This window comes from Monomorium pharaonis, chromosome 9 (genome assembly GCF_013373865.1).
Source record: "Monomorium pharaonis isolate MP-MQ-018 chromosome 9, ASM1337386v2, whole genome shotgun sequence".
NCBI lineage: Eukaryota > Metazoa > Arthropoda > Insecta > Hymenoptera > Formicidae > Monomorium > Monomorium pharaonis.
Genome location: NC_050475.1, coordinates 15,609,024 through 15,633,321, shown reverse-complemented (window position 1 = coordinate 15,633,321; position 24,298 = coordinate 15,609,024). Strand labels below are relative to the sequence as shown.

Genomic DNA, 24,298 nt, shown 5'->3' with positions numbered 1-24,298 from the left:
CGAGATGTAAGCGAGACGCGGGTGCGGTGCCAACCGCTCTCCATGATAATTGTCTTAATATGCGTCGTTGCGTGCGGTTCACGTTTAAAAAAAAAAAAAAAAAAAAAAAACAAGGATAATTTGCGAATTATTAACGACCGTAATTACTTTAGATTATACGATTACTTCTAAAATATACTCGTTATTCATCGCGCCTTTCTCTTTTTACGCGGCGAGGTGGGAACTATAAGGATAAACTTGCATTAATTCTCAATTGGACGTGCCATTCCTTTTGCAATTATTCCGATTCACAGGGTAACGTGCGAAACGCGTACTGTACTCCGTGCACATGATTTACGCCATTCTGCCCGAACGAGCCGTCGTTATTCTCCACTCGTTCGTGAAACCCGGCGATTAGCAGGGAATTATCGACGCGTCGCGCGTGACGCGCAAACTTCCGCCGGCGACGGAGTGAGTGTAGTACGTACAAGACTGTCACGTTCTCGTTCTCCTCTTTCTGTTTTTTACGTCGTTTACAGTCGTAAAAAGAGCGCTCCCTCGTCCGCAATTCCGTCACAGAGGCGAGGCTGCGTGTCCCTCTCGCGAGACGTCGAAAGCGAACCGAGAGCCCGGCCTCTCCATTCCTTCCATGAGGAACGGAACGGAACGGGACGGGACGGGACGGAAGCACCGGGGGAAAACGGCGGCGAAACGTGTTTCGAGAGAGGCCGGTCGTAAAAGTCTTTAACCCGTTTCGAGACGTGACCACTCTCTCTAAACGTATACCGCAGCCATACACGTTTCCGCCAACGACGACGGCCGGGAAAGTTTCCGAACGTCCGGCGTTTCACGATTCGGCCGAATCGCCCTCCCCGAATTCGCGAATAGCGCCCGCCGCGGCCCAAAGGAGTTCTTTCCCCTCTCCCCCTCCTCACCTTTCGAGGAGCCAAATTTCGCGCAGCACTCCGGGCGCTACGCCCGAGAAGGGTTCTTAATGGGGATTTAAAAAAAAAAAAAAAAAAATGTCGGCGCGCGATTGGTCGGAGCGGAGGGAAGTAGAAAAGGTTGTAAAAAGAGAGCGGGGGCATAAATGGAACGGACATTGCGGGAGAAAAGGGGACGATGCTCCCGCTTATATTCCGTGCCGTGAATACGGTTTTATTCGCGTCGCGACCGCATCATCGTTAAGCTCGAAATAGTAGGTACATCGGCGTCGGGATAATTTTCAACAGAGAATCCCGCGTAACCGGCAACGCGACCGCGCGGTAATCGAGGCACCGTGACTAACGTCTTTCGACGGCGCACGTGTTCCCTGCGTGTTTCTCGTAATTAAAAATTCGTTAACGATCGCATTATGCACGGCTTCCGTAGCGCTGACGCGTCATTATCTCTCCGTAATGAACAATCAAAGTGACATCGAGGGAGCTGTACGCCAACGGAACTCGCGCGGGCCCGCAATTGCAGCTTGTGCAGCACATAAAAGAAAAAAAAAGGGGGGGGGGAGACACGTCGCGGAACGGTTATCTTGTCACGGTATTGCAGCCGCCGACTGTCGACGCGCTTGCGACCGACTAGGGTTGGGTGCTTTTCACTCCGCCGAGGCTCAACGTACGTCCGCCGGCCGTCGTAAACTTTAAAGGATGCTGCACACGTACGAGGGATGAATTTCTATCTCTCGCCCCGTAACGCCGCGAGGGATACGGGAGGGGGGGGGGAGACCGTGAGACGTATTAACGAGGAAACGAGATTAACGTTTTCGCGCAAATTGGATGTTCAGGAAAAATGGCAATAGCGCGGGCACGAATTAAAATGCGCAATCCCTAACGAAATCACGAGAGATTAAACGAGAGTTCGATCGCGGTTGCGGCAGATATTCGGTCAATTATTTCGGTACGCAAATCCGTCGTAGATACGAGTATAATCTATGTAAGAGCACTAAAATAGAAGAATATAAAATAGATTAACGCCTATTTAAAAACTCCATGTACTTCATGTATGTATAGTCCGTAAAAGTTTTACGAGAGTTTAAATATTGCTTAAGGGAGTATTCTCGTATTTTTGGATTCTCGTAAAATCGATTTTTTTCGACATTTTTTAATAAATTGAACCCGAGAGAGAAAGCAGATCACAGATATAAGAGACTTGCAACAGTTTTCATTAAAGGATAAACGATTTGCAAAATTTTTCATGCGGTTTTTTTTCGAAATAACATTTTCTAAAACTGTTTCCACGAACTCATTCAATTTAATCCGATTGACTCAAAATTTGAAAGAGATATTCACAATATTTTCCACTCGTTCAAACGTCAATCAAATTAAAATTCCAACTTTTCGATTTTTTCGATAAGAAAGTCTCAAAAAAAAAAAAAAAAAACTATTATTTTTGTAAAAATAAATTTTTTAACTTGTAGTTTAAACGAATGAGAATTACATTTAAATTATATTCATATATGTATAAATTAAAATTTTTTTTAATTTTTTGTTTTAAACAATTTCTACGTGTTAAATTATGTAAGACGATATTTTTTAATATGCCCACAGAAGCGTGCAAATAATTACTAAAAATATCGTTTCTAATGTCTAAAAAAGTTGTACAAATAAATGTTCTTTAAAATATCAAAGAATAAATGTATCAAGTTTCAAGTTTTTACACAAAATATAATATTGTTTAAATATTATTAGATCGTGCGTTAAAAGTAAAAAACTTGTGCCTAAATTATAAACAAATAAACAAGTTTTCAAATTTATTCGTCAAAATGGCAACAAAAATGACAAGAGATGTAATGCAAATTATTTTTTATGATAGATGCAAGAGGATAAGGAGTGTCATCGCTGCTACGTTTTCTGTGCTCGACGAGCTGAAGCCTTTTTCCTTCCGCCCTCTTGCCTCAAGCCTTCTGATATCGCGCCGTTGGTTCAGCTTCTCTCTCAGCTCGTAAAATTCTGCAAGGTACGCGTGCTTGCAAAATAGGAACAAGCCACGTTTCTCGAGTCTTCCGGCGAAACATTTTCGTCGTACAGCTCGTTTTTCGAAAAGAGATACACGGGAAATAAATCCGTTGTAAATTGCATATCGCACACGTACAAATCTATTATTACACGTTATAAAACTTGACTCTCTCTCTCTCTCTCTCTCTCTCTCTCTCTCTCTCTCTCTCTCTAAATGACAGTGATATCCATTGAAAAATTTTAAATATATATCGTAAAAAACGATATATGATAACACGTGATACAGACAGTCGATTCAAATTAAAAATTTTTAATCCGCACGTTCTCTTTTTACACAATAACACTCCAAATGCATCCACGCGATCTACAATTTTACGTCGAGAATAAAAAAAATGTACATTAAAAAGTTGAATTATTTGGATTTTAAAGGATACGCGCTCTTCTTCGCGTTTCCTTCGACGTTTCTCAGATTTTTCCGCAATTTATTCCTAAGCAGCGAACGACATGGATTTTTACAGAAATGAAAGCAGAATTATTATTTATTGCCGAGACGAGAGACGATTCGTCACGCACAAAAAGCGGAGCGTATCAAAATGTCATTGGCGGACGCAAAAAGTGGGTCGAGTTTCGAGGAGACGGCAGACCGTATTTAGACAAACGAGTGCGTTGCACGCGATGCCAACGAGCGAATCGATAGCTCAGTCCCCTTCCTTCCCCCTCCCCTCCGCCCCCGCGAACAACCACGCATTCCATGCATCCGCGCATTTACATAATGGAAATTTCATTCCAATCTAAATACACGCGTGTCGCGTAACGCGCGACCGGCGTCGGGAAATTCGAACGCGTTTCCTTACGAGCTCTCGACTGCGATTTCGACGACCGCGAGAAGCTCTTCCGTCCGAAACTCGACGCCAACGGAGAAAAAAAGTTTCATCGTCTGCGATTGACAATGGAATTCATTTTCCACGCGCTAAAGATCACTCAAAACTGACGTTCAACGACACAACTCGATCGATATCTCGCAAATTATTGGACTTCCATCGGGCTATCGTTGCGTGCCTTTTTCCCTTGAGGACAAAGATACATTGTTAACTAATCGACAAACGAAAGAATCGTTAATTAGACTCGCGCAAAAAAGTCATCGCGGACACGGAAAGTTCGGGGAAAACGGGGAATGCGGTGCGCAATAATTAGAGCGTGCCGTTTGATTACAAAACAAAACCGAAGCGACCAATCTCAATTTTTTTCCACCTATCCTTTCTTTCATGTCATGTGATCACCGCTTCAACCTGCAATGGGCAATGACTGCTGCTAGAACCGCGGGTTATAACTGTAATTGAATTTAAATTACAAAAAAATACACACACACACAGATATAGATATATATTAAATTATCGTCGCTAGTTATTACGTTTACGCCGCCCGCGGCGTTATCATGCTCCTGGCATTTTGTCCTTTACAGCTATTTTCATTCCCGAGAATATGCACCCTTTTGCGCCTTTTAACGGCGCTTTCGTCGTTCAATCGACAAATTAATTAGCCAAAAATTTAAAAGTCGCTGCTAATTACATAAAAATTGGCCAAGAAGGGACTTTTCGCCTTCCTTTTCCCTCCATCCTCGTATTCCCTTTCTTAATTAAATTACGTGTACACGAGATTGCGACTGATGTCTCTGAAAACGAGGTGCACCGTGCGGCACCTCCTCGCGGATATTTTTCTCGCGCAAGAAACGAGATTCGAGATGAAAGACAAACAGGGAACTCAGCGGCGGGAATGGGGTTATGAATACTCGGCGACGCATGCTCCACTGCCGAAAGCGTTGAGTACCGCCGTACATGATTTTCTATCTTACGTTTATTTACGCTGAATAATAATCTCGTAGCAATTTTTCCAAAGGAACAATGATCTAGATTGCAAATCAAGCGAATTTAATTTAGCGTTGGATCACGATCGGATATTGGATTTATCTTCCTTTTCTCGAGTTTTTCCTCGTAGTTGTGTGCACGCGCTAAGGAAAAAAAGTAATTGAATCAACAAAATTTTTTTGTTACAGGCTGCCAACGAAAAATATACACAATACAACAATATACGATATTGCAATATAAATACATAGTTCAATCGAGACCGTTGTACTGGCATTAACAGCAAATATTATATTAAGTACATTTTTTGTTGGCAGCCCGCAACGAAACGTTTTGTTGAATCACTTATTTTTTTTCTCAGTGCGCACGCTGCGCTAAGTATACCCGAATTTAACGCGAATTTGCCGCGAAACGGTGGTAACAAGGGTCCGAGAAACTCTGGGGTGGGATAACGCGGCGTCGTCCGTCCGCCGTGCGTCGAGAACTGCCATTTCGTCGGGGATTAAAAGGAGATCTGACCGGGCCGCGCGTCACTGAAATCCTAGGAGGTTCCGGTATAACAAACGCCAACGCTCGTATTTGGATATTCTCTGCAGATACGGCCGTGTCGCTTTTGTAGATCGAACACCGGCGCGGCGGCGGCGGCGAAAGTCAGAGGCCGGCTAAGGGTGGAGACCGAGGCAAACACAACAGCAACGGCGAAAGCTCGGAGGATTAAACAAAGCGCTGCAGAAATACATTTCTAATACCGGGAATAGTTGATCGATGTTTTCCTTTCCTTGCCCCCTTTTTTTTTCGCTTTCTCGAGGGCCGCGCCCTACGTTCGGATATCCCTGACCGTAAAGAGAGAAGGAGAGAGAGAGAGAGGGGGAGAGAAAGAAAGGCGCGGCCTCCACGGACGCTCGACCGTTAATTAAAACGAAGAGCAATAGAAAAGTCAAGCCCGACGAACGCGTGTCTGACTGCTGACTGATATTTGCGCGAGATTGGGTGGGAATTTTTCGATTGGAAAAAACGGCTTAATGGCGAATCAACAGCGCGGAAAAAAACTCACCGGCGTAACAGGAAGAAATTCACGTGCTGTACGATATCGACAAATAAAGTACGTACTGTTTTCCAACGATCTACGGGTCTCCCCGAAGGCATCGGCTCGCTGTATTTATTTTAGGGGCGCAAAAATATTTTTATTATTACAAAGTTTTTTGTGCGTAATTAAAAAATGCGTACCGAATTGATCGTTTCGTATGAAAAGCGGCGGATCTTTTAGAGTCCGCAAACGGCGGCGACGAGTGTCCCGATTTCCGACAGGCAGGTGGATGATAGCCCTCGTCAAGTTTAAACCTCCGCGAAATATAAGCATAAATAAATCTCGCGGACGCGAAGGGCCGATAAGGCCGCGCGTTCGCGTCGAACAGCGCGGAAAATTCGCATGCGAGAGGGGGAGCGGCGGCGGGGGGTTTGCGGGATCGCACAAAGAGCCCCGTTCCGGTAACCAACTTAACCGGAAACTTCGAATCAAAGCAAACAGGGCGAAAGTGCCCGCGGGGGTCAGCCCGGCCCGGGAAACAGCGGTTCATCGTGGAAACTCGATTTACTACTGCGTCGTAATGCACATGGGCCTTCTCGTCCTCCTCCTCTTCCCCTCCGCCCCTCGGCCCCCTAGCCCTCGTCGTCATTGTCATCTTCGCCGTCCTCGTCGTTGTGACCGTTTGTTTGCGCGTAATTGGGAAGCTTAAGCCTGGGTGTACGATAATAACGCGAGTTTCTCCACTTGATCGAGTTACTTAGGGATTGTCTTGGTCGCCGCGGGCAAATATATATATATACGCCGTCGAGGACAGACGAGGAAGGGCGGAGGAATCGCGATTCCTGAATGGCTCGGGGGGAGAGCGCCACCGGTGGCCGGGAAAATTACATTTACGAAACACAGAGCGTGTCTGCGATTCGCCCTAACTCCAACCGGGGAAGCTTCCTCAGCTGCGGCTAATGGTAACTATTGTACATAATTTCCTGATTATTACGATTGTAATTCTAGTTTGTGATGATCTAATTTTGCGGGCTATCGCATTTCGGGGGCGAGTTAGGTTTCACTTACGTTATTATCGGGACCGATGCGATTCAGATAAATACTTTTCTACGACGTACACATATGGATGCGAGTGACGGGATCCCGTCGCGTAAGACGATCAAAGAATCGCTGGCTGATAAAACTGCGTCTCTCACGTCCGTCGGTATTTGCGGGAAATCATCACAGGTCATCAGACTGGCTTTCAGAGAATTGCTGATGAGGCTTTGTCGACGCACTTCCTCCTCCTCCTCCTCCTCCTCCTCCTCACCCCCTCCCTCCCCCTGCTCACCCTCACGAGATTATGCGAGTGCGTTTAATACTCGCGTGCATACCTCATGCATACGCGTACTGGTAGCCCCTAATACGGTGGTGCACAACAGGTATGATAATGCGAATCGAGCCGGGACCGCTGTTTATACCGGGAGGGGATTAAAGTAATGCATCGATGCACCGATTCGCCGCATTGAGCCAGATGAAGAGATTTACCCCTCGTGCAAATTACATACACATTAGCAGCGGTGCTCAAAGCAACGTGCTGTTCCGCCCCGTAAAACTACACGTCGTGATCTTCATTCAAAATATCGAAGATACGCGATACAGGCGTAACATCAGCATCGAGAGGTAAGTCGGCCGTCGTGACTCGAATATTAAAATTATTTTCCATCAACCGCGTGCGTAAAACACTTCTCAAAGTAAACGCAACGAATTGCGTGAAGAAAACCGAGTGGGAATTATTCGGCGTTTGCGTGATGTGTGACACGACAGATCGGAGATGTTTCACACGGCGAATACCCAATAGCAGGATAATCCAATTTTTGTTCGGGTTGTTCGCGAAATGAAGATATAAATGGTGAATTAGAGCCCGCAAGACTCGCGTAATGTAATGACGGTTGAGCAAATATTCCTTTGAAGGAGTTCTGTGTCCGCTTATAGCATAGTCATTTAATGGATTCCAAATAGGACGTTTCGCCTATTGCGTATCTCGTGCAAAGCGCATGCTGCAATTAACCACGCTGATTAGGCAATGCGCTTTGAAGCGACATGCAAACGATGAAAGGTTCATGCATTCCCGGTATCCCTGATTTTATGCCCAAAGGATACAAATTTCTCGAAACGCAATCGAAATAACGGGAAACGCGGCTACAACGCGATCGTAGTAGTCGTTATCGTGTTCTCTAATTAGCGGCATTAATTTCACTTATTACTAATCTGAAATAGCAGAATTCGAACTAAGAAGAAAATTGACAACATACGCAGAAATATTTCTTTTCATATGAACGAATTTTAAGATTGTTAAATGCATCAAATCGTAATTTTACGCCCCAGCCATTTTGTTAGTAAGAGCAACCTAACAAGTATGTTAAACCAAAACTAGAGCTAACGATCATTTATGGACGTAATGAGTTAACTTTTGATTAAAACGATGTTTAGCAATTTATATCGAGGTATTCAGCTGTGTGTGATCAAATCGAGAGTACCAAGGGGTGGTTAGAGATTGCTATTAGAGGGGAGGGGGAGACTAAAACAAGCCGTGGAGAATTCAGAATCGAAGCGCGCCATCAAATACGCGTTCGGGGAACGGAGAAGGGGATTTACAAGTTATTCAAATATTCCCCGCTCGGTAAGCTATGATGAATACTCGGTGTTCCAATTTAATCCCCTTTCGAAGGCCGTCCATCCTCAATCGCATCCTTGTCGCTCGTACTCGAACCCCCCCCCCCTCCCCCGATTTCAGAGACGATTCGCTATTAAATCGTATCAAAAAAATTTTTTTTTGCGCGAGCTCAAAGAATCACTGGTATAAAAAAAAAAAAAAAAAAAATATCCCGGAATAACTTGCGGTAAAGCGGATTTCAGTGCACCGCAGTAAATTCGAACGAATCATCAACCGGCCTGGCACGGGCACAAATGTTAAGCGAGATTTAAAAAATAAACTGCGATAATATAATCCCGTATTATTTAAACGTTTATTATAAAAATTATTTATCATAAAAATTAATGAAATACCCTGTGGATTTCACTTGACATTTACTAGATATGTATTAAAATTAAAATAAACAGACCCCCTTTTTATATAAATCCTCCATTTTTTGATATCGGTTTTTGTGTGATGATGAAATATTAAAAGTGGATTTTGTTACGTTTAAATATACGTTATTTCGAGGGATATAGTTATTAATTTCTGAAGTATATCAAAACGCGTGAATCTGAATTTTTGGCGCATTTCAAACTCGCGAAGAGAATATGCGAAGTTTCGGTATGCCGACTATCTACATTGTTCAAAATCTGGCACAGCGTATACACAATATGAAGCTGTTGGCCCATTTTTGCACAATCCGTGCTTACATTGCTGGGAGTAATCATTGCAGTTGAAAGTTGTGGGATTTTGTAGAGACATTGCGGCAGTTGGTGCGTTGGACGTGCGTTGTTCGTTTTTATATAAAATTCTATTTTTGTATGATAGAAACAGTATAGAACAATGTACAGTACGCGTTGTAGGAAGTAATTTATGAAAAAAGCGTACACAATCAAATTTTTCCTCACGTAAAATCATTTTTAAATTCACTAAAAATGAAGCGCGAGCGGCATGACGCATGAATATGAGAATAATGTAGAATAATGTAAATATAAAACACGGACAAAATATTTAACGTTAGATTATATGACGTTGCATAATTCTCAACGTAAGAAACTAATAAAAAAAAAAAATTATTTAATGGACATTAGCCCATCTGCACTATTTTCGAGTAATGTAACCGAAATATTTCGGTTCCGTTAATCATGAATGTTCGTGGCTCGAAACGACTTTCGTACTTTTTCACTGAAGAAATTGATCGCAAACGTGTAGATATGCAAGGGATACGCAGACGAGCGTATCTGAGAACCACTTACTGCGATTGCATCGCATACGGGCGCGCGAAGTCACGAGATGCACCGGCGAGGGGATGGACAAGCGTTGTTATTTGAATACGTCGTCGCGAAGCCGACGCCGACCTCCTCCTGGCGAGTATTGTCGCACGTGCGGGCGGATAATTAATGCTACCAAAGCGAATTGATATTTTGATCACGCAGGCCGGAACGACGCTCGCGCGCACGCGCTCGCGTAAGCGTAATTTCGTTTGCGCGTAATTGAGCGTACTCCGGGAGAGATCGCGGATGGTTAGTGTCGTTTGTAAAACTCGATCGCCCCGCCGCGCGCCGCTGCGATAGTTACGCCGCGAAATTGCGCCAAATTTGCCATGCCGTCGGCTTTGATCCAACCATAACGGGCGGTAAAGCATTAAAATTTATACAAACCAAATCGCAACTACGGAAATGCGAAAGGTAATTTATCTTCTCGCTAACGAAGGACTTCTCTTCATAGAAGAGAAGCGGATGGAAACTTTTACATACATAAGAGACATGGTCATATTTTAAAAAGATCCAGTGTTAAATAATCGAGACTCGGGGGATACAAAACCCAAAAGGAAAAGATCCGCTCTCCACAATCCTTACAAGCAAAGTGTCGCGAAAACGCGTTTAAGCGCAAGCGTCTACAGCGGATAACACATTGCTAGATAAACCAAGACTGGAACTCGATAAACCTGCCCTCGCCGTACGAAATAATAGCCTTGCGATGCGTGTAGCGTCACGAACGAGCTCGTCGATAGAAAGGGCGAGCTGCCGGGCGGGTCGGAGCTGACGAGGATGACGGTACATCGAGAGGGTTGCGTATCCATGGGGGTAGAGAGCGTACGGTCGCCTTTGTCGCGAGACGGAATGCGGAGCGGAGCGCGCGGCGCGGGTTAATAATGGATAATAATGCTTAAGCGGACGATCGCCAGCTCGACTCTACTCAAATCGACTAGACTCGACCGCTAGTATCGGCGATTCGATTGTCTTCGCTATTACATGGTCACCCATGCGCGTCGCGATCGTCGAAACGCGTCATTCATGCGGCACAAATTCTCTCTCTCTCTCTCTCTCTCTCTTTATCGCGTGCTGCAGCACTCTCATCTCCGTCCCATCTGGCAAGAGTACAATGTCGCAGAGCACGTGTAAACGGCGCCGTTATACGGAACGATGGCGCCGAAAGACTCCGCGATCGAGCGATTCAAGTAAATAGAGGTATTCTTTCGCGTAATTCTTTCTCTTTTGCTGCACTGAGAAAAAAGGTTATTGAGTTAACAAAATTCTTTTGTCGCGGACTATCGGCAAAAGATATATACTCAATACGACAATATATAGTATTGCAATATAAATACATAGTTCAATCAAGACCGTTATATTTGCATTGGCAGATATTATTATATTAAGTATATCTTTTGTAGGCAGCCTGCAACGAAACGTTTTTTGTTGAGTCAATTACTTATTTTCTCAGTGTGTGCGTTAATTCTTTACTATTATTTAGAGTTTGCGCTGTTACATCGGCAAGAAGTAGCAATGTAGCGACAACCTTGCATTTCTGTCTCTTTCTGAATAATTTGAAATAAACAGCGATATAATTGCCCATGTAATTAATCTGGACTTACCTGATTCTTGCCCTTGAGAACAAGTACATTGGTGACACGGCCGAACGGCAGACCCAGATGAATGATCTCCGCTTCTGTCACCTCGTTGGGTATGTTCCTGATATGAATGACCCTGGAAGGTTTGCCGCTGTGACTCTTGTCGAGCTTAACCTGGAACAAAAGGAATGGATCCCTGGTGAGTCGTCGGATAAAATGAGCTGAGAACTTAATGTCTAGCTCACCATAAATATACAGCTCGGAAAGGGAAAAAAAAAAGATATATAAATGGTCGTATAAATAAGAAAATATGTTGGGATCATGTAATACCTAAGAAACTAATCTTGTTCCTCCCGAGCCTATAATAGTACAACATTATTTAGTAATTGTCTAAGTAATGTTTAACGCTTCGATACACATTTTACGATAATAACCCAGTTTGCGTACCGGGTTGTAATATAAGTTTTAATATCCGTAATAATCTTGCACATCTTCCTGTGCCCAAAGTTATGCCATTATGGATCAAATGTTTTATCTTTGAAGCATTACACGGATCTTGGCGGACAATTTTAATAAATCTCTTCTATCCCCCGAGATCAGTTGGCCAACAACTAATAGGATCAATAAATTATCAATAAATAAGATCGTTAACAAAATACACTTAAGGCATAAAGGCGTAGTTTGTACAATTATATGTTTATACTTCACATTAAAGAGATAATGTCAATTTTTCACAAAAGCACCGGATAGTGAAAAAGAAAGACGTATTGCGCTTTTACGATACGGTGTGCGAAAGATTGGGTTGTGCGGTTCCAGTAGAAAAAAGTTAATGCGGTCAGCCAGTCCGGCGAAAGTTTCACCCTCGCGGGTTCGTTCTCGGGCGCGAGGAAGAGAGGAACTTATTGAATTCCCGAACGAGTTCGCAATCTCGGTCGCTTATATTATTCCATATGCGGCGCGGTGGAAAGTCGAAGAACGCGCAAGATATACACGTACATACACCATCGTTGCGCGCGCGCGCGCGCGCGTGTGTGTGAGTGTGTGTACTTAAATCGAAGCCCGTGCCGCCGGGGGCGGTGTTTTCAATCACGGCTCTATCTAGTCGAACTCGAGAGTACGACGCTTCCTCCTTTTCCTAGCTTCGGAAAGAACCTTCCGAAATCCATCCTCCTCTCTCGACCTCGCGTCGCCGGTTTTCGTCTCTCTCGTCCCTCTTTTTTTTTCCCCTTACCGCTTTTCCTAACCCCGTTCCGTGGCTCTCTTAGGAACGCCGCTGAGGTTTAGCTCGAGCTTAACTGATCGGAAAACGCGTTTCTTACCGGGTTAAGGAAGATGGATATTTCAGAGGCGTCCCATCCTTAATCCACCCCTTACCCTCTCCATCTCTTACTCCGCGGAATGGAACTTGAACGAGTGACGGATATTTTTATTTAAGCGTGTCAATCGATACAAAGTGGAGGGGAACAGGAGGCAGATAATTAAAAATAATTTGCGGATTACGAGTTATTAGCGGATAATTGGTTTAATTAATTAGTTGATTAATTAATCGCGTGAGCGGGTTTATATGTATAACGCGGGGGAAATATATCCCACAGCAACGAAATGGAATACATAATAAATGGAAATTTTTAAGTTACGACGTGTTTGCCCGGTAAACCGAATCAATTTGTAAATGGAACGATGTATAATTCAAATTACAATTATATCATGTATAAAAAAAAAAAAAAACGTAACAGACCAAGGATTGCGGACTGACTTTCTGAAATATATATACGTTCTATTTAGAAAAATTATTCGTGCATCTTCAAATTTATACGTAAAACAAAATTGAGTCTGAACACTTGTTAGAAAAATCCAGTGAGAGCTAAACAGTTTATTTTGTCTCTCATAAACACGGAGTTGCCCGGCGTTACCTGAAGTATAAAAGAGAGTACAGAGTGAGTTGTGTCCGGCAGTGCTCGACTACCCACGAATGAATTAAAAATCAACCCTTGCCGACGTCCCTTTGCGTTCTCCTCAATTTTACCGGCGTCTTTTTTGCGGCCATGCCGTCGCGCTTTAATCTTGCTTGTACAAACTGTCGCGACGACGATGACGGCGGCGACGACGCAACTATGAAATCGGATTAACGAGTTGGCGTGCGGAATCGCGGCGGTATGCCGATGTCATAATAAGACGGCTTCCCTGTGGAGAATGGCCGACGATAGTTCGTTATGTAAAGTGTTTCTAACTCAACAGGTCGAAGTCGCAGTGAAACGGCCATGATTTAAACGGGCTCTCGGCTGCGAATCGTTGGAAATGCAACAAGAAGATATTCTCAAAGATTTATTTTATAAGGTAACTATATCCAATGTACGCCCCTAAGCTTTGGAGATTTTTGTAATTTTTTTTATGAGTACAAAATTGAAAAATAAGGGTCATATTTAAAATAGAAAACATTTCTAAAAGTAAAAAAGTATATGAAGTATTTTTAATTATTTATATAAGTATAGTAAAACTTTTTAGAAAAGATAGCCCTTTGACCATGTTAATTACATGTATATCCAATATGACCCAGCTATAAATTTCCTTCTTTTTCGTATTTTTGAAAAAAACGCAAAATAACAAAATCAACATGTATAATTATACATTTGTTAACATACTTATGGAAAAAAATTACATACAGCTTTTTATTAAATAATGAATGTGTTTATTTACTGCAAGGGACGTTTATCTTCATTTTTACCTGTCAAAAAAGCTTCAACTAACTAGAGAAAGACAAGAAATCAAAAATTAAACATTAAATAAAGAAACAGAATCTTAATTTTCTTGTGCATTAATAAAATATATTGTTTTTAGTAGTGTCCTTGGCCATAATGGTTTCACAATACAAAACTTTATTTCCTTAATTATAAACAAGATGTTTCAATAAAAACCTAAAATAAATACAGTGTTGAAAAGAATAAACAAAGAGCTACAACAATATAAATTGTGAATATTTATAATTGTTACGTGATAGTTACACAAAGCAAAAATTTACCTCTGAAATTTAATATTGAATAAAATGTGATTACAAGCCGTAAAAACAAGATATTGAGCAGTTAGCTAGCATAAATACATCGTATCGACTTCCTGAGCGATATATTTGTGTTATCTGTGTAACTATTTGAAAATGGAGGGTGAGCCAAATTGAGTACGTGACCATACTGGGTATAAGTACCTTATTTTTTTATAATTAAAATTAATCTCCATTGATTGATGCTACTACTTTATTAACGTATCAATTAATGTCGTTAATAGTTGCTACTCGTGCCTTGCAAATCTTATGTACAAGCAAATACAAAAATCAATCGCGCAAATTGGATCTGTCGATTAAAAGTCCTGTCTTAGCGCGGGAGAAAACAACCCTACGCTCTTAACTCTGCGCGAGGCAATAACTCCCTGATTTTCTCGCTCGATCTTTCTTCGAAGGTTCCTCCGTTAAATGAGGAGGCCGAAGAGAAAACGGAGCAGCCCAGCGGCGGAGCTCTAAATGCTCCTTTGTTTCCTACGTCATAATTACGGCGTTGCGACACGACGGACGTAATAGAAAGAACGTGAGTCGTACGAAGCAGACGTTAACCGCGCGCGCGCGTCGATTCCCTAAACGCGAAAACGTCCGGGGAAGGCGCGCGACAGCGACGGCGTGGAATTTCGCGGGCGCTTTTCGGAAAAAAGTCTTGGGTGCGACGTGAGTGGATGTCGAATCCAGAGGAAAGGGCCTTAATTGCTCTCGGCGTTTCCACGACGTGCGCGCGGAAATCATCGCCGTGGAGAAACGCGGCCGTCGCGTAAACAAGGTGCACGGTTCAAGTGACGTTCATTCACCGTCGAGAACGGCCCCGAGAATCACTATCCGTCTCTCTCTCTCGCTTCGCAAGTCTTCGGATGACGTGTTTCCAGCTTCTCCACTTCGATCGTGCACGGGGGGTGAGACGTCGTCGTCGTCGGCGTGCAGTTAGCATTTATCGTCCTCCTCTCGCTTCTCGACCTGTTCCGACTTGCTCACCTAATTACGTTTTAAAACGTCGGCTACTTAATGCGATAGCACATGTTCGCTTCTCAACAACGACAACGTGAGAAATGTAATTTCCAACCTTTTTTTTTTCCCCCTCAAAGTCGAGAATAAATCGAGATTTGCCGCGAAGCGGCTCCCTTCCTCTCGTTACCGTCCGGAAGGGACAGGCCTCGTCAAAGTCGATAATTGAGCATAATAGAGGTAATTCGTGGAAAATCGTTCGTAGGAAATAGGCCACGTGAGCCTCGTCGTGCGTCACAACGCCGGGCGCCGCCGAAAGTCGAACGTGACCCTGCGATTTGATTTATTGACAAATGCGCCGCTGCACGGTCGCGATAGCGTGCATTCTTGTCTGACACGGGGGTCATACATTTTCCGATGTTACATGTCATCATACACGCCACACGCGCGATTGATAAAAATTTCCAATGGCAATTTCGATATACGGGAAAAAGAAGGGGAAAAGGGGGAATGCGGCGATTAATTTAAAGGTCCGTAATAATACAAAATAATTCGGAAATAATTCCAATTTTAATTATATTAATAATGGCATTATGTATTATTATCTTTGTACGTCCGAGTTATTTAAATACTAAATCCCAGCTCTCTCTTGGCGATAAAAATCGAACGCACGTGAATTATTCACGGGCGAGCAAAATTATGTCATCGCGATTGCATAATTGCTACGAAGAGAGAGAGAGAGAGAGAGAGAGAGAGAGAGAGAGAGAGAGAGAGAGAGAGAGAGAGAGATAAACGCGTATACTACTTGTATGTACCTTTACGCGCGCGTTTCCCGATAAAATTCTACACGGGCGTACACCGGAGGTGCCGTAAAGCGGAGAGCAATGGTAATTGTAGATTCGCCGGGATATCGTATTACAAGAAATTACATCTGAAGCGTACGTTAAGTCCGGCGCGTGAAGTGCCGGTAGAAAATCTCGCGCGAACGATACTACACGTGATCGTAACTCCCGCCGTCCCTTGCGCCGTTTCTGTACACACGCCAAAGATGAGGCGCGTGTAAAAGTGAAGTTAACACGCCAATAATCTTTACGGGCACCGCCGTTGCCGTTGCGAGCGAACGATCACGCCGCCGGCTTTAAGAGTATCTGTAAATGAGAGCTATCCGCAGCAGCAGCAGCAGCAGCAGCGGATGCTGCCTATTTGCGCAGTCATGTCGATCGTTAAAAGGCGATCGTTACGGAAAATGGTGGACAGATACGGAAAATGGGGGAATCGATATCTCTCAATTCGCACGCTTCGACGTACGCGGGGAATCTCTGGTAAATCGCGATTCGATTATTCGTGGATTTAAAAAAAATATATAATTACTAAACGTAAGAGTATAGCTTAGTATATCGTGAAAAATAAAATTCGAGAGTACGAATTGATTTTCGTGTACGCACGGAGAAAATAGATTAGCTGATGTAGCAACGCGAGTTTAATATTTATTTGATGCGGATTTGATGGCACAGCCAAGACGCTGTTTGAAAACAATTATAATTGCCATCAAAATCATGCTTTATTATAAATATCAAACTTGCGTAGCGGTAGCTCCGGTACTTTTTTCCTACGCAGTACATAAGAGTTATTAGTTACCTGTGTAGAAAAATAATATTCATGGAACTGTTGGCTTAATGATACATGCAATGTAAAGAGAAAGAGAGAGAGAGAGAGAAAAATAAACAAGTACAATGCGATCTGTTATTATATTACGAATATAACAAAATTTCACGTTATTAAATGCACTCTCTCTTGTAACGCGAGAATTTTTCCAACAGTGTAAAATAATCGTATTTTTGTAAAAACCGCGATCCGTGTTTCTAAAAAAATAAATGTAATTTAAATTATTCCCACCAAATTTATTATACAAAAATTTAAAGGTGTATCACAACAGCGGTATAAATCAAATATAGGAGTGCGTACTTGTCCAACATAATTAAACAATGAATATTTAAAGTATAATGGCGAGGTATCACGTGGCGATTTCAATGCGATCGTGATAAAGAGGTGATTCATATTCAAACGTTCATTTTCTCCTATTGTTAAGAGATGCGTGCGGTGTGCGCGAGAATTCACGTTCGTGTTTCGCGAGGGTAAAATAAAATACAACTCGCGCTCTATAGCCGAATATAACACAAGATCAATCGCGCTATCAAGCTTCGCGCGCTTCCGTCTCAAGGTTAAAACAGCCGTATTATATACGTCGCCGCACCTCATCGTGTTTACGTGGCGCCTTGCATTAATAATTCGCGAATTATTACCCGTCCCGGGCATGTAAGATAAACGACGCATTAGGTCCCCGATTATCCGCCGCGGGCTACAAATTGCCTTCGATAAACCGAGAACTCTCGCGGCGATAAAACCGGCGGGGAATTCCCCGATACCTCCTTTCTGAAACGAAGACGGAGACGAAATTTATTCTCCTTTCGTGAAACTCGATGATTACGACTCTGGAAAGCGCAATCGAACGCGGCATTAGTCAACGAGGGGGGAGGAGGGAGGAGGGCGGAGACGGTCCACATCGTGATGTACACTTGAGACCAGAAGACGGTCAAATAAAGCGTGAAGTAAGAGGGGAACGTAGGGAAAAACGCGAACTCAATCTCTCATAACGGACGATCGGTTGCGTTCGCCTCATTTGCTCGACCCCGTGGCACTTTCCAAAATGAGGGGAAAATACACCCGGTGGCTTCTCGCCGTTTTTTCCTTCTCTCTCTCTCTCTCTCTCTCTCTCTCTCTCTCTCTCTCTCTCTCTCTCTCTCTCTCTCTCTCTCTCGTACAAAGATAAATGTTGCGCGGCGAGCCGTTCACTTAGACCTCTCGTTCGCTGGTAAATTGATAAGAGGGGATATCGTGGTACTGCAGTAGATCGAGAGCCATCGTCGAATTCGAGCGATCGAATAACTGGACTCTCGGATAACTTCATTCCTTCATCCCGACGAGAACGGGATTCAAGTCGAGCACATAGTCCCACGTGACCACCCACGATCGCGTTATCAACAGCCGACGCCATATTGCTCCGAGCGCTTCGCGCGAAAGAACGAATGACGAGGTCGCGGAGTAACGAGACGTAGCGACGAGAAAGAGAGAAGAGAGAGAGAGAGAGAGAGAGAGGGGGAGGGAGGGAGAAGGGGGGAGAGGCGAGAGGCGCGAAGTAAGGTGCACTTACGTCGAGGAAATCCATGCGCATCCTTAGGTGCTCGCCTCGCCTGCCCCACGTTTCGTGCTTGATACTGCCGCGCATGCCTATGGATCCGCCGAGAGCCAGCAGGTGGTGAGACTCGCGATAGACGTCGAACGGCACCGGCTGCCCGGCGACGACGCCGATGCCAACGCCGACGCCGACGCCGACACCGACACCGACGCCGACTCGATCCACCGCCGCCGCCGCCGCCGCCATTTCCGCACTCCCGACCGCATGATTCTTATTGACGAACCGGAACATAATCGACTATAACACTGTCCGCCGCTGCTACCCGCCGTCGCCGACGACGACGACGACGACGACGACGACGAGCACGACGACACGCGACACGCGCGCGATCGTCCGCCGCGCGCGAACGTGTCCACGGAACAACGTGTTGCGGCGGCATCGCCCGGTCGATCTCGCGTCGGCCACTCGGCCGGCTCCGCCGCGACTCGGCGCGCTCCGCCGGCCCCGCGCACGTCACGTGACGGCTGCTGCGCTACACTAGTCCCCCGCCGCGACTTCTAAACGCGCGAATTAATTCTGCCGTACGTTCGGTATTCCGTGAGTTAAAAGGGCGTTTTTTATGCGACCGGAATCTCACGCGGTACGTCTTACGACACGCGACGACGTCTGTCTACGACCGCAAGGTCGTGCCTGTTATCGGTCGCTTCTCTCTCTCTCTCTCTCTCTCTTTCTTTCTTTCTCTCTCGTGTCGCGTGTTGTCATCCACCCTCGTAATGCGATCGTGACAAGTGCTGCCATGTCGGAAGAAAACGCTGTATCGTTTCCCTACGAACAGATAGTGTATTCCCAACTGCGTAATTAGCGATCAACGGCTCGCAAGCGTTTCGATGCGACGATTATTCGTCGGAGTTACGCGTAACGAAGGTCGTTTCGTGATTTGCGTCGAGAATATCGTAAAATATTTCGCGCGATCGTGTTTTCGAGAATATTGTGCAAGTCAAATGAAAAAAACACTTGAGAGGAGAAAGAGGAGGAAAAGAAGACATCGGGCAACGATGATAAAGCAATCATAAGGTAATTTAATATCCATTTAGTGTTTATCATTTGATCCATATATACTTCTTATACCGAATGAGATATCTGTAAGACTTGATATAACTTCTTTGTTTTAGCTCTGCGCAATCTGCGACGAAGCTTCCGACTCCGCCGTTGCGCATCGGTGAATCGAATAACGTTTAATTACATGTATATTCAGGTAACAGATTTATAAAACATAATTAAATATATTTTGTTCAAACACTTTGAGTTTTTCTACGCGTTTCCATAACTTTTTAAAATTAAATATCGTATATACATATATAAAGAAAATATAATCAGAAATTGTTTCCATAAATCAAAGAATGGAAAATGTTTTACACGACACATGTAAATTAATCAATTTAACAAAAATATGTATTGATAGTTGCTTATACATATTATTTTATAGTTTCACACTAAGTTTTTATAGAACCCATTCATCCATATTTATTAGTAACTTAACCGTCTATTTGAAATAAAACAAAATAAAATGAATACTTTATTACAAGATTTTGAGTTATACTCACAATTTTAAATCTACTTCGTGATTAAAAATGTAACTGCATTGTGAGAAAAAAAATCACGATGCTAAAAATATCTCGCAAACTCATGTATCTTTATTTCGAAATTATTACTCGAACGTTCTCCTAAAGTTGCCTCAATAAATTCGCACTTGGTTGATCTGCATGTAATAAATAAAATAAAATATATACAGATTCAATGTGTATAATGAATAAATAACATGCAGAATATTCCAAAACCTCCGACTTGTTTTCAATCTTGTATGAGCTTTCAACAATTCAGCAGCAATGAAGGGAAGAATGAACGGTAAACAGAGGATTAATCACGTTGAAATTTTCGATTAGGATCAGACTGATAGGCAGAATTTGTTAGCAGCTTGTCCCGGCCCGAAGTTGCGCTTATTCGATTTAAAACGAAAGTGAAGCTTTAAAGCTGCAGGGCCGTTTAAAAATTCTATTTCATGCAAATGAAGAGGAGGAGAAAATGCGCGTGTGCTGGCTGTAGGTCTCGCAAATTCCGATGCCTCGTAAAAGGCACTCCGGTTTGTGTCAGCACCAACGGCAGGCAAATTTTGTTTTCATTCGGTATAATTAGAATTCTCAATCGATAATTAATAACGTCAAAACGTTGGATTGGCCGTTGTATTGGCATAATTAATGCGACGTACGCCCGAATGTGGACATTACGTATTAATAGACGTACTTTCTAAATCTAACCATCTATTTGCATCGTACAATATATACAATGTAAATCTATCCCGGCGAACATAACAATAGACTCAATTGCCTATATATTCAGAGTTTTCGTTCCTGAACGCAAAGCTCATAATCGTATCGCGCAAAGCTCCCACATTCTCGGCGATAACTTCACGTTTCCCGGATCTCACCAGCGAGTAGCCTAATGGCGCGAATGCACTTAAATTCGACGGCACGTGCCACGACGAAGGGCGCAACAGGCGGGCGACAGTCGCATCTCCATTAGAAATCCAAGTAGGCACCCACGCGGTCCAGAGCTTACGAACCTCCTGCGCGGTGCCTCCCGGTTTCCAAATCCTCCGCTCCGTACGAAAATCCGGGGCTGGGATCCTACCGTGGAGATCACCCGGAAGCGTCTACGGAACTCCGAGATAAGCGTCTCGACAGATGCACCCGTGTGCATTCGAGAGTGAGGCAAGAAAGGAACTATCCTCGGCGTCCCCCGTCCCTCCCATCCGCCCCTCACAATGGTACGTATTCGCGTTACCGGGTTGTCGAGCCTTTGTGCATCTCTACGTAGATCCCAGCGACGACGGGAGGAGTCTTTCATGACGATCCGCTCTTTCCGCCGAACGCCTCGCCGTCAAATTTTAATCGCGGATTCTTTGGCAAACTCTCGCAATCGAATCGCTCCTTTGTAAAATATTTATAAATATTCGCTTTGTGTGACGCAAAGTGTTCTTTTTTTTTCCCTGTTTGCGAAATGGACTGTCAATTACTGCTCACGTCTGCCTGCGTCTGCATAGTTCGTCGCATCACTTCTGTTTATTGTAATAAATGATACTTTGTAGAATACAAAATGATACGCAATGTAAGCTAAAATCAAGAAAGGTAGAATTATATGTAACGTTAAAAAACGAAGCGAAAGGATTTTCATTTCCGTTTTCCCCGACTTAATATGCGGTGACTGAAAATTCATGAAAGCGGGCGGTCGAAAATTTATTTCAATGTGCATAATTTAAGTCGTCGGAATCAGCGATCGATTCGCTTTTTCTCGCTATCGAGTAGATTAATTAGCGTTGGAATTGAGCTCCAGGCGTGTGAGAACTAAACTCATTTTCCGGGCGATCCAGAAATACGCGCCGACTGCGAGCGTGGAGAACGATATACGAATCGCGCAGGGACATCAATCGTTGATATTATTGACGTAAACTTCCACAAGAGTGACGAAAGAAAAATCTTCAGTTCGATTAATTGGTCGTCTGCGTCTGGGAAAAAAAGGTGGCGGAAAGAAAGGCAAAGGGGTGACTACTGGTTGGCTCAGACCCAATCATGCGACGGTGTTGATGAAAAAGGTAAAAAAAAAAGAAAAGAGAAGAGAAACGAGAAAATTTGGTACGTGTGTACGTGTGTGAGGAAGAGATGCGAGGTAACAACGTAGCGAAAAAGTACGGTTGGAAAAACGTAGCGAAAAAGAGCGAAGAGGAAGGCGATGAGGAATGTATCCGAAGGGGTTGGAGCGGAAGGGTTAAGGCGAGAGAGAGAGGTGGACGGGGGTTAGAAGCGACGTTGCGAGCGTGCGGGCGCCCCCGTTCTCGATATTAATTAACGCCAATAATGAGTTATTTTCTGTTTGGCTTGGCGCATGGACCCGCCGCGCCGCGGGCAACCACCACCTGGTCTCGCGTACAGTTGTACAAACGATTGTTTCCATCTCTCGCCCTCTCTCTTCTCCGGCCTGCAATCACACGGTCTCGCTGCAACCACCCAGCAGCCAGCGCAACACCGATCGCACTCGCGTTCTCTCTCTCTCTCTCTCTCTCTCTCTCTCTCTCTCTCTCTCTCTCTCTCTCTCTCTCTCTCTCTCTCTCTCTCTCTCTCTCTCTCTCTCTCTCTCTCGCGACCCATCACCGATCGCCCCAATCATCGTGCGGGTTTGACTCTGATGAAGGCGAGCCGCGATATCGATTTCGATGGGACACTTGTCCCTCTTTTTTCCCCGCCTACACCACGCTCTTTCGCTGTCCTGGCTTTCCGCAATCCTCCTCCCTTCCGTCGTTTCGCTCCCCCTCCCCGCCCCTCCCGAAAGCTACCGGCACGACGTGTGATCTCCTTCTCTCCCTTTATCGGTCGATCTCTCTCGCTCTGTGACGAACTCGCGGAATTAACTGGTTGCGAGCCCGTGCAAAAGCACGGGAATATACAGTGTAACGACGGCTGCCACCGCGGATTAATTAATTCGATCGAATTTCATATGCCGAGGGCTGGTACGGATGAAGGGTTTGTTTTGGCGAAACGATCGAGGAGCCGATCGGGTAAATATGGTCGAGTGAATTTTACAAATACGTGACCGAACGCGCCGGGAACCGCGCGCGCTGCGCGTTTAGTAAAAACGATGGATATTATTTTTAATTTCTTTTTCCATCGCGGTTATGTGTCAAATCCATTTTTTCCCCTGCAAATTCTCCTTCGTTGTTTATTTAACCCTTTTTTTTTTTATCGATATATCTCGTACGATTGCCGCATTAATATTTAATAATAAATTTCACAACAATTTTGAAGCCAATTATTTCGTAATTATTGGCTGACGAAAGATTGAACGGTACATCAAATCTCGTATAATTAATAAAATTGTAATGTCTACATTAAACCGTATGTTAATTGCAAAAAAAACTTTTTGTACATTTTAGCTTGAGCATCCGAATAGATCTACGTATCAGTTTTTTTTTTTGTGTAAACAAGATCGGTAATATTGAACGATTCTCAACTGAAAATAGCGCAGTAATCCATTTTCGCTTGATTACACGATACGAGAAGTTGTTGCATTCGGGGAATAATTTGCACACCCGGACAGCGTCCAGGAGTGTAAAATTGCTCTTGCGTTTTCGACAATTGCGACGCGAGAGTGGTAACTCGATAGTCGGGAGGCGAAAAAAAAAATAATAATATCGCTCGCAAGCGTTAGAAATTTTTCCCCGGTGGCGCCGAACGTCAAAGTGGTTAGAGAAAAAAATTTGTCACAGCCGGCGATGCGCCGCGGTGAAATCGCCCGCACGCACCGAAAACGCGAAAACAAGCAAGCGTGATGATGGTGATCAACGCGGTTGGTCGCGACCCATCGGTGTTTATGAATACACGTCGGACGTATTTTGTTAAACAAACATATGTGTCTATAAAAAATAGCCGAGTATATCGTCCGCTGCTCGTGTCGCACGCGCGACGCATCAACGAACGCGTATCGAGTATTACTCGCATAATAAAAATTTTCAGAGTGTAAAATCTCGATCGCCTCTTCGAGCAATTGACGTACTCGCCGAATAGTTTATAAAAATACAAATCTCTCGATTGACTTTTCAGAACTTTCACACTCAACATACCGGTTATGATATAGCTTCAATCATTCTACTCGAAATGACGAAATGGGGGAGTTAGAACCGCAGATTTGAGAGAGAGAGAGAGAGAGAGAG

At 44.0% G+C, this 24,298-nt stretch overlaps 1 protein-coding gene across 12 annotated transcripts in view; it reads right to left on the bottom strand.

Moving 5' to 3' along the window:
• LOC105832990 (polypyrimidine tract-binding protein 1) overlaps positions 1–24,298 on the bottom strand; it is a 304,112-nt gene that overhangs the window by 86,592 nt on the left and 193,222 nt on the right. For 11 of the 12 annotated variants that reach the window (XM_036292445.1, XM_036292444.1, XM_036292451.1 and 8 more), the window contains one exon: positions 11,369–11,518. In XM_036292445.1, the coding sequence (XP_036148338.1) occupies positions 11,369–11,518 (150 nt within the window). Of the gene's footprint in view, positions 1–11,368; positions 11,519–18,552; positions 18,932–24,298 lie in introns of those variants that run through there. The other variant, XM_036292448.1, reaches the window with a different exon arrangement.